Source organism: Mytilinidion resinicola, assembly GCF_010093595.1.
Source record: "Mytilinidion resinicola strain CBS 304.34 unplaced genomic scaffold BDZ99scaffold_17, whole genome shotgun sequence".
Lineage (NCBI taxonomy): Eukaryota > Fungi > Ascomycota > Dothideomycetes > Mytilinidiales > Mytilinidiaceae > Mytilinidion > Mytilinidion resinicola.
Genome location: NW_022985453.1, coordinates 1,141,359 through 1,158,103, shown reverse-complemented (window position 1 = coordinate 1,158,103; position 16,745 = coordinate 1,141,359). Strand labels below are relative to the sequence as shown.

The window sequence follows — 16,745 nt, the reverse complement described above, 5'->3', positions numbered from 1 at the left end:
TCACTGCATCATCCATCACCACATCAACCGCAACAACCAATACACCATGGGAGGAGAAACACATCTCAAGATGGGCCCCTCGCCCACATACCCGAAGCTTGCAGCTGGTCCTGTAGGCAAGAAGATCCACAACATCTACGCTGACCGGCTGCGTATGTTCATGAGCGACGGCCAGTACAGAGAGCAGAACCTCCCGCCGTGAGTATGGCTTTGAGCGACTTCCAACAACACAAATACATCAATCCTTCGCCTAACATCTATACAGGAAGATCATTGACGCTAGTGCCTCTGGCGCTGAATGGATCAAGCTCTCCGTATACTCCCCGCCCGACCTCTCGCGCCCGACCTTCAAAGAAGCCACCTCGCATGATTTCACACCCACGAGCGTCGGCAAAGCATTCGGCCCCAGTTGGTCGACGCATTGGTTCCGCATCCAATTGACCGTGCCGAAGGAGCTCAAGGACAAGGAGCATCTCGAGTTCCGGTGGGATGCGAACAACGAGGGCTTGATTTGGACCGAGTCTGGCGACGTTATCCACGGCCTAACTGGCGGTGGGGAGAGAGTGGAATGGGTGCTCCCGGAGTCATACAGAGATGGGAAGGAGCATGTCTTTTACATCGAGATGGCGTGCAACAAGATGTTTGGGAATGCGCCCGGCGGAGACTCGATTCAGCCTCCAAGTTCGGATACCTACTTCCAGCTGCATACGGCTGATATTGTGGCTATCAATCTTGAAGCTCGAGGACTTTACTTTGATTTCTGGGAGATCGGAGGTAAGCTTCTAGGAGCTCTAAACCGACTTCAATGCTAATTGCGAACAGATGCGTCTCGAGAGTTCCCAGGCGACTCATGGGAGTCCCACAAAGCTGGTGTGATTGGCAACTCCATTATGGACACTTTCATTGCTGGCAATGGAAGCAATGAAGCCATCAAGGAGTGCCGGAAGATCGCCCGGAAGTACTTGGGTGACAAAGTCGACTCTGAAAAGGTCTACGGCGGCGACCAAGAAGCTATCGTCAGCGGCATTGGACACTGCCACATCGATACCTGCTGGCTGTGGCCATGGGCGGAAACGAAGCGCAAAGTCGCACGCTCGTGGTCGAACCAATGCGACCTCATTGATCGGTACCCCGAGCTACGGTTCTGCGCTTCGCAGGCACAGCAGTACAAATGGCTGGAGACGCTGTACCCGGGAGTCTTTGACCGCGTGAAGCAAAAGGTCAAAGAAGGCACATTCCAACCTATTGGAGGCAGCTGGGTGGAGCACGACACGAACATGCCTAGCGGAGAATCGCTCGTCCGTCAATTCGTGGCTGGACAACGCTTCTTCGAGAGTCGTTTTGGCCAGCGATGCAAAACCTTCTGGCTTCCGGACACATTTGGGTACTCCACTCAGCTACCACAAATCTGCCAGCTGGCTGGTATGAGCAGGTTCTTCACACAGAAGCTGAGCTGGAACAACATCAACAACTTCCCCCACACGACCTTCAACTGGGTTGCTCTCGACGGTAGTCAGGTCATCTGCCATATGGCTCCATCCGAGACCTACACCGCAGAGGCTAACTTTGGGGATGTCAAGCGTAGTGTCACGCAGCACAAATCGCTAGACCAAGATCACACGTCGCTTCTTGTCTTTGGCAAGGGTGACGGTGGAGGAGGACCAACCTACCAGCACATTGAAAAGTTGCGACGATGCAGAGGCATCAGCGACAAGGTAGGCCTTTTGCCTCGCCTCAAGCTTGGCGGCTCTGTAGACGACTTCTTCGATAAGTTAGAAAAGAAGATTGAAGATGGTACTGATTTGGTCACCTGGTACGGAGAGCTCTATTTCGAGCTTCATCGTGGGACATACACCACACAGGCAAACAACAAGCGAAACAACCGATATTCGGAGATTTTGCTTCATGACCTTGAGTACCTAGGTACCCTTGCAAGCATCAAGGATTCAGAGTATAAATACCCGAAATCAGAGATCGATGAGATGTGGGAAAATGTCTTGCTCTGCCAATTCCACGATTGTCTACCGGGCAGTTCTATCGAAATGTGCTATGACGACTCAGATGAGGTACGTATTGTATCGTCTTGCATCTACGACGTACTAACGCCACGTTAGCTATACGCAAAGGTCTTCGCTACAGGTGAAAAACTCCTGAAGGGTGCCATGAAAGCGCTCGGCTTTGGCCATCCCAAAGAAACAACGACAGGAAAACTGATTGGACTAAACACCCTCCCCTGGTCTCGTACAGAGCTGGTCAAACCTGCGAACGTGCTCGAACCTTACCATCTCGTCAACGGCGACGGCATACTAGACGTCCGCCCCATGCTCTCCGCCTACCCCGCTACCTCCGCCTCCATCAAAGAAACTAGCCAGGGCGTTTATGAACTCTCTAACAGTCAATTCAAAGTCGAAGTCTCCGACGGCGTCATCACTTCCCTCTACGACCTCGCTGCCAAGCGCGAAGTCATCCCCAAAGGCAAAAAGGGCAACCAGCTGGTCATCTTCGACGACAAGCCGCTCTACTGGCAAGCATGGGACGTCGAAGTCTACCACCTCGACTCGCGGAAGGAACTACACGCCGCCAAAACCTCCATCACCGAGTCCGGCCCGCACCGCGCCTCCGTCGAGGTTGAAACGAAGATCAGCGAGCACAGCTGGATCAAAACCACCATCTCGCTCGCCGCAGCCATCGGCGACAACCCTAGCTACGTCGAAATGAGCAGCGAAGTCGAGTGGCGCGAGACAATGAAGTTCCTGAAAGTCGAGTTCCCAGTGGACATCGTGAACCAAGAAGCCTCTTACGAGACTCAATTCGGCATCGTGCGCCGCCCAACCCATTACAACACGACGTGGGACATGGCCAAGTTCGAGGTGTGCTGCCACAAGTGGGCGGATCTGAGCGAGGCCGGGTACGGCGTGAGTATCCTGAACGAGTCGAAGTACGGGTTTGCGACGTGTGGGGATTTGATGCGGTTGAGTTTGCTGCGAGCGCCGAAAGCTCCAGATGCGCATGCTGATATGGGTACGTTTACACTCCCCCTTTCCATTCCCCCCCTCCCTCTTACACAATGCTAATGATTTGATAATTAGGCCGCCACCACATCCGCTACGCTATCCTCCCGCACACCGGCCCCCTCTCCACCCTGACCATCCGCACCGCCCGTGCCTTCAACTCCCCGCTGCACCTCGGCACGCACGCCTCCCCCGCTAGCATCGCGCCGCTGCTCTCCTCCCTCCGTATCTCGGGCGCCGACAACCTCGTCCTCGATACCGTGAAGCGCGGAGAGGATGACAAAGATATGCCGTCTATCGGCCTACCGCTGCGGAAAGATCGCAGCGTTATTGTACGCATGTACGATGCGATGGGTGGGAAGAGCAGGGGCGTCCTGAGTTGGGGCGTGTTGGACGTGAAGAGGGTGGAGAAGTGTAATGTGCTTGAGGATGACGGCGAGGAGATCAGCATTGTGGAGACCGAGGTGCTGGTCGACGGGGAGAGGACGAGTAAGGGGGTTGAGATTGAGGTGAGAGCCTTTGAGGTGGCGACGTATCGGTTGGTTTTGGCGGATTAGGTTGTGCTGGGGGAGGGTGTAGATATGAGGTAAGTCTCCTACGCATGTGTAGTATGATAGTGAAAACGAAAACGCATGGTTCTTTTTGTATTCAGTCTGGTAAACGTGGTGATTGCAAACGCGAGTTTTGGCACAGTTAACCTTGATTAACGCATGAGATAAGGAAGCTAAACTCCGACCAATGTGCCATGCTACTCTATCACAACTACTTTGCAGCCTGGCCCAACCCGCCTATAATCGACCCCATACTATATCTACTTGAAACGCATATACAAGCCTCTCCGCCAACTTTTAACGAATACGGTCCAGCCTCGCACGGTTCTGCGACATGTTAGCCCCAACATCCGCACAACGATTAAGCGGAAGAGGAGTAAACTCACCATAGCAATCTGATCATCCACCTTATCCGTCTTCCCAATAATCCTCTCAATATGCCTATTCTGTGTATCCACCTCCTCACCCATGGCCCTCCCCAGGCCATTCAACCGCTTCGCGGCGCCATGCAACGCATCCAAATTCCCATCAATCTCATTCTCCATCTCGTCGTCCTCGCTATCCGCCTCAAACTGGTACTTTGCGCGATCGGCCAGCGTGCTGCCGCCCGGCGGCTTGCGGATCAGGTTGCCGTTGAGGTCGCGCCCCACGGCCTGCGCGCGGCTCTGCGACTCCCAGGCCGCCTTGCGCGTGGCGTCGCGCTGCTCGCGCTCGGTGCGGTGCGTTTCCATGAGCTGGGCGTCGCGGGCTTCGCGGCGCGAGGCCGATGTGAAGGGGTTGCCGACGTGGACGGCGAACATGGATTTGTTGAGGGTTTTGAGCTCGCGGGCTTTTTCCTCGGCGATGCGGTTTTGCGAGGAGGCGAGGTCGAGGTTGCGCTCGGTGTTGTGGATGCGCTCGCCTGGACACCGGTACTATTAGCATATTTGATTGACTCATTAGAAGCGGGGAAGGGGAATTGGGAATGTAGAGAGCGTACCCTGAGCGCCCAACCTAGCCAACGTATCTCGGCCTGTCTCTTCGGCCTGCTGAGCTAGCCGCAGCGCGTTCCGCGTCGAGCTCACGTCCTGCTGCTTGATGAACTTGATCTCCTGCTTTGACGCGTTTACGTCTTCCTCCTCCTGCTCCTCCTGTGTAAGCTCGCGGTCGCCGTAAGCGCCATACCCGCCCGACTGGCCGGCATCGTAGCCTCCAGCTCCGGGAGCACCGCCAGATGCACCTGGAGCGCCTCCATACCCGCCGTATTGTCCTGGGGGCGCACTCTGCTGCTGCTGAGCCCGCTGCGGCGCCGCGCCGAACAACTGGTCCCGCCCTGCATCTGTGGTCATGGTATCGTTGCTGTCCGCCCTCCCTAGCCCGCCATAGCCACCAGGCCGTCTCGCAGCCTGGGGCTCAGGCGCGCCTCCGCCGTACGGGCTGCGTCCGTAGCCCGCCTGCCCTTGACCGGGCTGGCCGCCGTACCCACCGCTGCCGCCGTAGGCACCGCCCTGGCTTGTGACAGCGGGCGATTTGTTGTCGCGGCGGAAGGAGTCCTGGGAGCCAGTGTAGGGGGGAGGAGCTGCGGCGTACGGGTCTGAGGGGGGTGGAGGGGCGGCATAGGGGTTTGAAGCAGCGGGCGATTTGGAGTCTTTCTTGGAGCGGGAGCCGAAGAGGGCGGAGCGGGCAGAGGAGTCGTCGTCGTCGCCCTTCTTGCCGAAGCCGAATTTCTTCATTGTGTGTGGTTGTGTTGTGAGGAGGTTGTGAGGATGGCGAGTGGTGGGCGGAGCTAGCTGACTCGAGGGCTGAGTCTAGAGTGTGTATTTGAGGTTTTCGAAGAAGTTGGAGGTGGTAATTGAAGTAGAGCAGTTGAGGAGAGTGCTGTCGAGGGGTTTCGTGGTGTAGCAGGGGCTGAAAGAGGGTGTGTCAGGGAGAGGGGCCTGGGGGCGTGTCTCAGGACAGCTGAAGCTGCGGTTGGGAGCGTCGTGGAAGTGTGGCGGAGCACGTGTTTACTCGGTTTGCACCGCGGTTTAGCCACCCATTCAGCCACCTTCACTACAATTAGGTGTCATAGATGCGAGTTTTGATTCTATCTTTGACAGAGCTGCCATAATCTATTCTCTTCTACAGACAAACATTGCCCGGCACTCTCCAACCTCCAACAACCCAAACATGCAATGACGCCCAAGACGGCTAGCGACATGCACAAAACGCTGACGGACCTCGATCCAAAGATAGACTTACCAGAAATCCCTGGACTAACGCAGCAGTACTATCAGCCGTGCCAGAACCGAGGCGGGAAGCCGTCGCAAGCAAACATACTCTACGAACAGGGTATCAAATCTCAAAGTGAATCCAGACCATTGTAAGTACCGAGTCGCGCTAGATATCTATTCTAAAACAAGGTATGCGGCTTCCCAGCACGTTTCACGAAATGTGAATATATTCTGGCCCCACACAATACGCAGCGCTATGGAGATGTACAGTACAGCTCCAACGCACTCGACAGAGTCAGGCGCGGTAACGATCGGGAGTACGGCGTTCAAGAATGAACTGCACAAACAGTCAGAGTGACGCGGTTCGCCATGACTATGAGAGCAACCGCCGCTCTGGATAAATGGTTTCTGTGGCTATCTGGCCAGGAAATATTTCATTGCAGCCATGTCTGAGATGAAGCTGATCCCGTGGTAATGGTGTACGAGAATTTTAGCAGAGAAAGCGGTCGTGAAGGCGTTCAGCCCTAAAGACTCGAGCGTTGAGAAGCTTAGACACTTTTGAGTTGCCTCAAGCAGCTATTATAAAAGCTTGTCCGGAAGCGGTCTTTGAAGCTCTAGACTCCATTACGACCATGTCTGGGAGATAGCAGACCTCGTGATAATGACATACGATCACCTTCGCGGACAGAGTGGTCGTGAAGCCGTTGGACCGAAGGACTGGAGCCGAGTTATGGCAGAGAACCCATGCAAGGACAAAGTGCTTATCTGGTGCTCTTCGTAGTCAGCTAAAGTGCAGCGTCGGGGCGGGTTCGTCGTTCGAACGTGTCTGGCAAAGGGCTCAGATAGTGGAGGATATTTGGGCGAATACACCTAAAGCGTACCGCTAGAAGCTTGGAGGTTATGCAGTGCCTTCTTCGTCCACGCTATTCGCTTCTCCTCTGGTCCTAGCTCCCCATCTGAGGGCAGCGCGTCATGTTCTTCTCTTGTCCAGACTTCATTTCCCTCAATGACCGGAAATGGAGTCAGGATTCGGCTGATGTCTCCCCACCACTGTTCGCCGAAACGTCGATACCAGTCTACAGTCATTTTCAATCCGTCATCAAAGTCCGTCTTAGGATACCATCCCAACAGCGCCAGCTTTGCACCGTCGGTGGCATACCGGTGGTCGTTGAACGGCCGGTCTTCGGTGTGCTCGACCCATTTTCCGAACTCTTCAGGCGTGCTGTGTGGCAAACCGAAGATGTCTAGTAGCTTGTGACATATTTCGGTGTTCGAAACTTCATCTTTGGACGCAATGTTGTAAATCTGACCAATTACACCCTTATGAAAAATCGTGTCCAAGGCGTCTACAATGTCCCCAGCGTACAGGTATCGTCGCGTTGGTGAGCCGTCGCCATGAACAAGTAGCTTGCTCCCCCGATGAAGCAACATTATGAACTTGGGTATGATTTCTGGGATTGTTAGAGTGAGTAGTGCGAGGACTAGCATGTAGTACTCACTCTCTGGAAACTGATGTGGCCCATACACGTTATTCGCTCGCACTGTAATGACTGGCAACTTGAAGCTCTTCCGATATGCATTGACCATCATCTCCGCCGCCGCCTTGCTCGCTGAATACGGATTCGTAGGCGCAAGCAAGCTCGTCTCGCTCAAATCGTCCGCGTCGTCCGCCACGTCCCCATAAACCTCATCAGTCGAAATGTGAATGAACCTCTTCACTCCATGCGCCCTCGCCCTCTCCAGCAGCACGTGCGTCCCATAAACATTTGTGTTGGTAAACTGGTACGAGTTCCCGAAACTGAGATCGACGTGTGATTGGGCAGCGAAGTGAAAAATAGTGTCGATCTTGTGTTTCCGTAGGCACTTCTTCACATCTGCGTCTGAGGTGATGTCGCCCTGCTCGAAAGCAAAATTTGGGTGATTGTCCAGAACGCGGGTGTTGTTGAGGGTTGCGCAGTAGTCTAGCTTGTCGAACGATACGACGTTGTACTCGGGGTACGTCAGGGTCAGGTGGCGGACGAACCAGCATGCTCTAGGTGGACAGGAAGATCAGCCTGTGCTCTTGTGTGGTGCGGGCAGCGTTTCACTGCGCAATGGACTCTGAGGCAGAGGGGGCGTACATGAAGCCTGCGCCACCAGTGACCATGATATTCTTAATGTTCGGCAAAGGCTCGAACTTGGTGGTGCCTGTCAACAAGGGTGCTTGCGTCCATACTTCAGGCGCAACGTAGGATTTGGGATTGAGAAGGGTCGAGTCTCTCCGGCCTGCGCTTGAGCTTAGCATATGCCGTGAGAAGGATGTAGTCGCAAAGTTACGTTTCATACCCCCACCATAGTGCTCGACAGGACTAATGGATCGCGTAGACCGGTCCGGCATGGTTGAGGATGGTGCGGGTGAGGAACCCCAGCAAAGTCGAGGATTCTCGAGCGAGGCATTTCGCGATCTCTGCGGAGCGTGCTTTCGTATATGCTGACTCAATGGTGAATGTCGCCAGGACAAGCGCAGAAACTCGGCTGGCCGTCGCATATCCCTGCTGAAATGTGAATATCCGCCTAGCCGTTACCAGCAACGTATCCGCCCACCCCGTTCACCTCTCACCTTGCCTCTCACCTCGACTTCATTGTCTTACGCTCCGAAGCGTCTTGCCATCACATGACTTCTCAAATAGGGTGTATCGCTACTCATCTCAAAATCTAACTTAAATGCACGAGGACGTCGTGGAAAGGCCCGCTCCGTTCAATTTCAAAATTCCGCATCCCACTTAGTCCGTGCCATTTCTCATGTGTATTCGATTCCCAAGTCCAAAGCTACCTACTATGGAGCAAATCACTCATACGCTGTACATGCTCTTTACCTCAATGCTCACTTCCTATATTTCCGAATATATGCCAACTCAATAGTAACCAACACAACCACGGTACCAACTTCAAGCTATCACAGCTATCACAGTTGGCTCCAATTGACATCCTCTCACTACCCTAAAGGAAACACGGCGTCCATAGGACCGTGACTCTGGAGGCGGAGGAAAAGATTTGATCTAACGGCCGCTGAAAAACACCAGCTGACATCTCCAGCAAAGAGAACTTGGACTTTTCGTGCCATTGTTCAAAAACATTCACTGCTTACATTCCTATACTATACTAAATATTGTGCATTTTACGTTTTGTACTTTCCCCGCAATTTTCAGATTGTGCCATTCCCTCCTAAATGTGCAGAATTCGCATTGTGACCGTACAACATCACTTGCAAAACATACATATTCAACAGCCCATCTCGGAGAGCTGATCTCCAAAACAACCATTTTCTACACCCAGATGGCTCAAATCAAACACCAAGACCCACTCTCGAAATGCCAGATCAAACAAACTCTGCTAATATTCCTGAGCCAAAGGCCACAATGAAGTACGAGGACGTACTCAAAGCCGGCGAGGGGATCTATGGGTGTACGCACTTTTCATTGCCCCAAAACTACTTCAAAGAAATAACTAACGGGGCAGTGTTTGTAAGCCTCTCTGAAGTCAAGGCACAGCTATGCGTCGTCAAGCGGTTGTTGAAGCAGGATGCGGATAGCAAGTGGGAAATCGAGCGCGAGGTGACGGCTTTGGACTCAAGCGAGCTTCACGACGCTACCAATACACCTTCGTACGCAATGGGCGCCATATTCGGTCCAGACTTACAAGATTTCGCATGGGTTGGATGTCTAGAAAAGTGTGGCTACATGTATTCCTTCAATTGTTCGAGGCCATAGCATTCTTGAACTACCACCACATCTTGCATGGCGACATACACTTGGGCAACGTTATGCTCAATCCGTCTCGGCAAGACTTTCCTGGACTCCCGGACATAGGCCTCATCGATTTTGGAATGTGCGCTATTGCTGGCAAGTACTATTCGGAGACACAAATCCTGAATGTTGTCCTTCAAGATGCTTCGCGTACCTACCTCGCGATTCTTGAACTCATCGAGGCAGGCAATTACGAGCCTGAATCGTCCGTCAGCACGGACCGGAGTGGAATGAGTTTTGCATTGCCATTGAAAGTATGGCGAACGAGCTCGCTCCTCCAGATGACCCTCCAGATGACGGTGCACTCTCTCCGTACCCGGCACTGAGATCTTCCGTGCTTCTCCAATCGCCAGAGCTACCAATGATCCCTTCCGCGAGTCCCGCATCCGTCTCTCCATCGGCTTCTCAGACGAGCATCTCCTTCAGTGAGACCGTGGCAAGCTTCGGCGCCTGGCCATGCTGCTCTACGAACTGGCAGCTTGAAGACTTCCTCAGCATGTTCGGCGAATTCGCAACCCAACGGCGAAGAGAAATGCCCCCCGCGACATGTTTGAGGACATTAAGAGCGTTATGAATGACTTCACGAAGGAATTTGACGACAAGCTCTAAGCTGCTGTTGAAAAACTCTCCTTCAACGAGAATGATGACGCAGCGTAGGTTTCTTCTTCTTTATTTCGATTGACTTCTTAGGAGCATACGAACACACTAACGAGTGCAGCATCTGTTCTAGTGTAGCCAATGTACAAAACGTTCACCGATATCAAAATACCTTCATACCTTCTTCGTCATTGAGCCGGATCATAGTTGCTACTCGTCCAATGTCCTTGCCAATCTGAAATGCTCAATGTCTATGTAAGTTCAAGACCGTATCAAACTCGTTTTGTATCTGACTATTGCACGAGAGACCTCCGTTTCCACCGTCTTGGCATCGGTTCTAGCATAGTACACTCCAAAAGGAACAAAAGCTCAATCAATGTCCGACGACAGACTCCAACCTGTGGAGTAAGCATTATTTCTCTCCTGTATCCCCGTGGACACTTCCCGAGTTCTTCTCACCATTGTACATAAGTATTTGCCAATTAAAATATTTCCACACTTTCATGATTGTTTAGATCCTTCATTGTAGAGATACTATTAATCATTATCTCACGATGTATAAATGATACGCTCGAGCTCCGGGACAAGGTCAGAAACGCCCCCGTCGAACTTTCATTTCTACATTCATATCAAACACTCGGATCAAACACAGATATACTATCTGAAGATTCAAGACCAGCACAACCCTTCTTCAAACACGCCCGGGTCAACAGCCAGGATTGAGTATGAAGATATATCGAAAGCGGGAAGCGGTGCATACGGATGCACCTACTTTGCCTTGCCCCCGGAATGATCTGCGTGAAATAGCCAGTAGGGAAGCCTTGTGAACCTATCCAACTTCAAGGCACGACTACGCGTCGTCAAGCAGATTGTCACCGTGAGGCAGAACGTCGATGACAGGGAGGACATCAAGAAAGAGGTGACGGCCCTGAAAGCCATTCAAGCCTTGGAAGGAGGACCTGTTCGAAATCGAGTCATCAGACTCCTATATAGCAGTGAGCTGCACGATGCTACTGCTGAACCGTGGTACGCAATGACTGCTGTATGCGGTCCCAGTATTGCGAAGTTTAAGACTGCGTGTCTTAGAAAACACTACTACATCCTTAAAGAACTCGTGTTAACTACACATTTTCCTTCATTTATTTGAAGCCACAGCTTTCCTAACCCGCAAGCAAATTCTCCATGGGGATATGCACCCGGATAACATCATGCTTGATCCGTCGAAACAAGATTTCCCTGGATTCCCTAATATCGTCATCATCGATTTCGGAAAGTCGCACGTTGTCGACAAGTCTAATCCTGTGGGTTTCTACGACCGCGTTATGAAGGATGCATGGTTTGCCTACTATGTCATATATGACATGACCAACAACGTAAACAGCCATAACCCCATGATGCCGCGCCCGAAAGATCATAGGTGGAGTGAGTTTACCAATGCCATCAAAAACAAGATGGATGACCTCAGTCGTGTGCGAGGTAATTATTCTTCGCGCGTCAAGAATTGGAAGCTCGAAATGTTCCTCCAGAGATTCGGCAGGTTTGCAACCTAGCGCCGGAAACAAACGCGGCCTGCAGTCTTTGAGAAGGTTGAGAGCGTTCTAAATGGCTTCACAGAAGATATCGACAACAGACTTCAAGCGGTTCTTGATAATATTTCCAACACCGCCTTCTCAGCCTCCTTATACTCAGCCTCGTCCGCTTCTGACTCCTCCGCTCCCGACTCCTCCGCCTCAGACTCCTCAGCCTCAGACTCCTCAGGCTCGCTGATAGAGCCACCAGCGTTCTGCGGATACTTCCCCTCATCATAGTCCTCCACGAAGGCTTGCACTCCCGCAGCAATTCGACACGGGAGGTTGAATCGCTCTAAATTCCTTCTCCGCCCGGCTTCTAGATACGAATGTTCGAGGTAAGTGCCCTGTTCACTTAGTCCAATACTCAGACGCAATCTTTAGTATCAATAGACTTCATACTCTATCATATTTGCCTGTGTCCGTATTCTGTGTTATCTTCGCAAAGCGTATGTTTCGCACTGTTTTTGTTTAACACAGCTGCCAACGTGTAATTCCAGTTGCGGCATTTCGAAGCCGTTTTAGAACTCGCCTCGCAAACCATCGTTTCACGCAAGACACCCGCCACCACCGCCTTTGAACTGGTCTCAATACATTGCAATCCTGGAACAGATGTTGGCTCAATCGGTCTCCGTCCATGCTCTCCGGTCAAGGGGACACGCTCTTCTTCTCAATCCCCAACATACCGTCATCAACCATGTAAGCTCTTTTCGCCATTGTACATACACACCAAATCAACGCTTTGCTATTGAAGAACTGTCTGTCGGTGTCCAGTATCTATCATTTTACACACATCGTTCAGTATCATTTCACTGTGTATAAGTTCTACGCTCCAGCGAAGGGGATGGGCCACAACCCCACCTCCGTAAATCTACGCAACGCGCCGTGAAACCGCCTTTCAAGATTCAGCGTATTGCCGCTCTTACGAACGCGAGACCAAACACAACACCGAGCACTAGTGCGCACCCAAAGATGGACATACGATCAGAAATGCCATTATTGCCAAAGGGCTACCTTGCCATCCACGAGGCTGTAACGGGTACGCCGTCTTTTCCCTTCCTACTCAGGCTCTTGAGTCGGCTCTTGAAGCAGCAAATGACGTTGAACTCGGGGGATTGAAGTTCCAACTTTGCGTTGTGAAGGTCGCAACTTCGCGCCCAAGACAATCACTTGTCAACGAAGTAACCGCGCTGAAAGCAATACAGGCTTCGAAGGGCCCTCTTGAAAGGCGCTTCGCTGGCCTTGTAGACGAAGGGGAAGTTGGCGAGACCGCAGGGCCGTGGTATGCCATGGCCCCAGTTCTTGGACTAAACTTGGATGAATTTGTTCAGCCCTACACCCAGGAGGAACGATTCATCCCTAGGGAATTCGTATTCCACATATTCCTTTAGCTCTTCGAGGGCCTCGCGTATCTCCACCGCCAAAATCCGCCAATCTTTCACAATGACATCTTCTCTGGTAACATAATGCTAGACTATTCGCGGCAAGACTTCCCTGGATTCCCGAACGTCCTACTTATTGACTTCAGGAATGCGCCACCAAGAGTATATAAGGTCCAGCTTGAAACGTTTGCGTCCAGCGATGCCCGGGGAGCTTACGATGTGCTCTAGAGACTCACATTACCACGGCATAACAAACCTGACCTTTCTGTCAAGACAGATAGTGAGTGGGTCGATTTCGTCGCCGGAGTCGCTGATAAGATGCGAGCCAGCGGTAACCCCAGATGGGAAACAAAGTGGTGGGAACCTCACTCCTTCCTCGGGAAGTTTGGAAAGGTTGCTGAAGAGTGCCGAGCCAAAACCCCGCCTGATGTATTTGTAGAAGTCCAGAGGCCCCTTCATATGCAGCATCTTGAAGAAATGCTTGATGATAGACTTCTTGCGGCGCTCGAATGGCACCTCATGGAGAAAGAAGTTGCTTCTTGAATTGATCCTCTCACTTCGATTTCGTTGGGAGCTACTTTCATTCGACTGTTTTCAATCTAGAAAGAAGTCAAACCCTTGAGTTGGCCGGAACCAGCTTCTCTCAATATCCAGCCTCACAATCGCATGTTCCTATGCTCTGAGTTTCTTCGTAAGTTAGTAACGATTATTGCGATGTCCCTCTTCCGCTCCTACTTCACCACCATCTTCGCAAATCCACCCTTCTCGAATGCATGAAGCTCACCGGTGATGCGTTGCGAATGTCGAATTCTCAAAATCCTACGCGTCAAATCGCGGCAAGCGCTAAAGTACCGTGAACATATCTGGTATTGTTCACGTAACTCAAGCTCCTCATCATTGTTCATAAATTATTCACATCGTAACCTCGCAATGTATAAGTTCAATGCGCCCGCAACAGGAGACCCCAAGACACCTTCACACAAGTCGGCAAGATAATCTCCAACGCTTCTTCAACCACCTCAGACAGCCACAGCATAGACATGACGGGCTACGAACTCCCCGAGGTGCCCTGCCCAGAAAACTACCTCCCCATCCACATGGCGGGCGAAGGCACAAACGGGTACGCATACTTCTGCATCCCCAAACGCTCCATAACCTCACCAACTAATCAATCAGACCTAAAGAAACTACGCTCAAAGATCTGCGTCGTGAAAGTCGCCACATCTCGTCGTTTTCGCAAAAGGGACGCGGTGAAGCGGGAGGTCGACTCACTCCTAGCTGTCCAGACGCAAGGCGGCTCCCTTTCGAAACGCGTCGTCCAGATAGTTGATATAGGAGGCATCAACGAGTTGGCCGGCCCATGGTATGCGATGGCTCCGATCTATGGCAAGAGCCTCGATGCATTTATGAGGCCGTACCTGATTGAGGACAAGTCTGTTCCCCAGGCGTTTGTGTGGCATGTATTTTTTCAGTTGTTTGAAGGGTTGGCGTATCTGCATAGCCCGCGAATGGTTCATGGGGATCTGTGTTCGGGCAGTGTTATGCTCGACTCCGCTCATCAGGATTATCCGGGCTTCCCTAATGTGGTCCTTATTGACTTTGGGAGTTACGAAGCTCCGACTGGAAATGAGGAGGAGCTTAAGGAGGCGGTGGCCTCCGACGCGTGGCAAGCGTATGATATCGTTCATAGGCTGACCTGGCGAGGTTATCAAGAGCCGAAGCTCGATCCTGAGAATGATCTTGATTGGGCTAACTTTATCAATGGCCTCAAAGATATGAAGCGGGCATCTGGTAATCTTGCTCGAAGATTACAGGGCTGGGATACACGAGAGTTCCTCAAAAGATTCGGGGATATCGCAGCTAATCGCAGGAAAGGCACGACTCCAGAAATTCTCCAAGAGATCCAGGAAGCTCTGAACCTAAAGGAGATCCACAAAACTCTGGACCAGAAGCTGCGAGCTGCCGTTGAGTGGCATTCTCTTGAACAGGTAGTCGAACCCTAGTTTGCTATTCTTTCTTCATCTGTCTCCCCTCCCCTCGATTTCTTCTCTCATAAATCTTCTGATATAGCGTAAACGCAAAAGGAGTCGGCCCGATCCGGCTTCTCTCTTTCCTAAATCCAGTGTCCAAACCCATTCGCGTTCTGGTGAAGCCGCATCCCAAGCACCTCTCATTGTTTATCCATGTACATACGTGACTTTGTTTACATATATTTACACGAACCATTCTCGTACATATAACTACACCTGTAGCGTTATTCACACATATTCACTGATCTCAACATTGTTCATAATCTGTTTCACTACTTTGATGATGCATAAAATCCCATCCCCAGTGAAGGGAGACCATCAGAGATCCCAATCCGAAGAAGAGCACACCACCTTGAACTAAATCTCCAAGTGTAACTCTTTACCCACGTTGCTTCGGACTTTCAATACACCCACCAGTCCTAGAGATGGTTCCCCAACGGCCTTCAAATCTATTGCCAAAAGGCTACATCGGCGTCATGAAAGCCGGCGAAGGTGGCAACGGGTATGCACATTTCTGCCTTCCAACGCAAGCTCTCGAATCCACCACTGACCAAAGGCCAGAAATAGAGACCCTGAAACCACAGCTCCGCGTCATCAAGACGACAAAAGTACACTTCAGCTTCTTTCTCAAACGCGGGCTCACCGCAATGAAGTAGATCATGTCGCTCTCAGACGCGCCCACCAGCCGCTTCATCACCCTTGTCAACGAAAGCGGGCTGGATGAAGCCGCCGGACCCTGGTTGGCCATCGCTCCTATCCTTGGGCGGACTTTAGAAAGGTTCGTGAAACCATACTCCAGCGGTGGAAAGCATCTTCCGATGGAGTTTGTGTGGCACGTCTTCCTGCAGGCGTTCGAGGGGATTGCCTTCCTCCATAGCCAAGAGATCATCCATGGCGACCTGTTTGATAGGAATGTCATGTTCGATCCCAGTCAACAAGATTTCCCTGGGTTCCCGAATGTGGTGATAATAGATTTCGGGTCTGCCAAGATTCTGAAATCGACGAAGTTCCTGGGGCAGCATAGCCCTGAGGAACATCTTGCTAACGATGCGTGGTCAGCCTATGATTTGATCTATAGGCTCACGTGGGAGGGCGTCGAGAACCGGAGGGTAGCTCCTGACGTAGAAGATCCGTGGAACAGGTTCACCAAAGATCTCGATGATATGAGGTTGGCCACCGGCAACGTATGGCAGGAGACCAAGGGGTGGGATACTTACCTCTTTCTCAGAAAGTGGGGGAAGGTCGCCGCTGAAGCTCGGGATAACACGCCCCCTAAAGTGTTCCAGGAGATCGCGAGCGCGTTGAATGTTGACAAGCTCCATAAGAAGATTGATGACAGCTTGCAGGCCGTTGTCAAGCGGCATGCAGGAACTCGTTAGGTTCCCCACTGCTTCTGAGTCGTGATTTTTTGCCTCGCGATGACCTTTCTAGTTTCGCCTAGATCTTCCTTCTCACTCTAAAATCTCTAGCGTAAAATAAATGAAAACTTTAAAGTCAGCTAAAGCCGACTTTGCCCAATCTCAAAACAAATCTAGAATATACGTGCATTTTCTATGCCAGTGACACCCCTACAAATAACTGAAACTCCCACGTTGTACCAATAGCCATCGATCTATCGTTTGCGAGTAG

General features: G+C 51.7%; 7 protein-coding genes across 7 annotated transcripts; 4 read left to right on the top strand and 3 right to left on the bottom strand.

The window, feature by feature from the left end:
• Positions 1-23: 23 nt before the first annotated feature.
• On the top strand, positions 24-4,015 carry BDZ99DRAFT_466406 (uncharacterized protein). Its single transcript, XM_033720763.1, has 7 exons — positions 24-198; positions 266-774; positions 823-2,066; positions 2,115-3,021; positions 3,090-3,597; positions 3,732-3,889; positions 3,949-4,015. The coding sequence occupies exons 1-5, from the start codon at positions 47-49 to the stop codon at positions 3,566-3,568; spliced, it is 3,291 nt and encodes a 1,096-aa protein (XP_033573096.1). The 5' UTR covers positions 24-46; the 3' UTR covers positions 3,569-3,597; positions 3,732-3,889; positions 3,949-4,015.
• Positions 3,413-5,478, bottom strand: BDZ99DRAFT_466404 (uncharacterized protein). Its single transcript, XM_033720762.1, has 4 exons — positions 4,542-5,478; positions 3,949-4,463; positions 3,733-3,889; positions 3,413-3,598 (listed from the first exon to the last, which is right to left on the bottom strand). Exons 1-3 carry the CDS (start codon positions 5,272-5,274, stop codon positions 3,860-3,862), a joined length of 1,278 nt encoding a protein of 425 aa, XP_033573095.1. The 5' UTR covers positions 5,275-5,478; the 3' UTR covers positions 3,413-3,598; positions 3,733-3,859.
• A 902-nt stretch (positions 5,479-6,380) lies between these two features.
• BDZ99DRAFT_466403 (dTDP-D-glucose 4,6-dehydratase) lies at positions 6,381-8,204 on the bottom strand. Its single transcript, XM_033720761.1, has 6 exons — positions 8,071-8,204; positions 7,875-8,019; positions 7,254-7,786; positions 6,636-7,205; positions 6,520-6,580; positions 6,381-6,471 (listed from the first exon to the last, which is right to left on the bottom strand). The coding sequence occupies exons 1-5, from the start codon at positions 8,129-8,131 to the stop codon at positions 6,540-6,542; spliced, it is 1,350 nt and encodes a 449-aa protein (XP_033573094.1). The 5' UTR covers positions 8,132-8,204; the 3' UTR covers positions 6,381-6,471; positions 6,520-6,539.
• Positions 8,205-9,794: 1,590 nt separating this feature from the next.
• BDZ99DRAFT_501636 (uncharacterized protein) lies at positions 9,795-10,526 on the top strand (the record flags this gene model as incomplete). The annotated part of the gene is made up of 3 exons (XM_033723836.1): positions 9,795-10,192; positions 10,258-10,391; positions 10,442-10,526. A coding segment is annotated over one exon (319 nt), but the record flags the coding sequence as incomplete, so codon positions are not given.
• Positions 10,527-11,720: 1,194 nt separating this feature from the next.
• On the bottom strand, positions 11,721-12,615 carry BDZ99DRAFT_466402 (uncharacterized protein). The gene is made up of 2 exons (XM_033720760.1): positions 12,205-12,615; positions 11,721-12,042 (listed from the first exon to the last, which is right to left on the bottom strand). The coding sequence occupies exons 1-2, from the start codon at positions 12,211-12,213 to the stop codon at positions 11,770-11,772; spliced, it is 282 nt and encodes a 93-aa protein (XP_033573092.1). The 5' UTR covers positions 12,214-12,615; the 3' UTR covers positions 11,721-11,769.
• Positions 12,616-14,009: 1,394 nt separating this feature from the next.
• Positions 14,010-15,544, top strand: BDZ99DRAFT_539640 (uncharacterized protein). Its single transcript, XM_033726677.1, has one exon. The coding sequence runs from the start codon at positions 14,127-14,129 to the stop codon at positions 15,087-15,089; it is 963 nt and encodes a 320-aa protein (XP_033573091.1). The 5' UTR covers positions 14,010-14,126; the 3' UTR covers positions 15,090-15,544.
• On the top strand, positions 15,542-16,495 carry BDZ99DRAFT_574335 (uncharacterized protein; the record flags this gene model as incomplete). The annotated part of the gene is made up of 2 exons (XM_033728366.1): positions 15,542-15,724; positions 15,773-16,495. The coding sequence occupies 2 exons, from the start codon at positions 15,542-15,544 to the stop codon at positions 16,493-16,495; spliced, it is 906 nt and encodes a 301-aa protein (XP_033573090.1).
• Between the last annotated feature and the right edge of the window lie 250 nt (positions 16,496-16,745).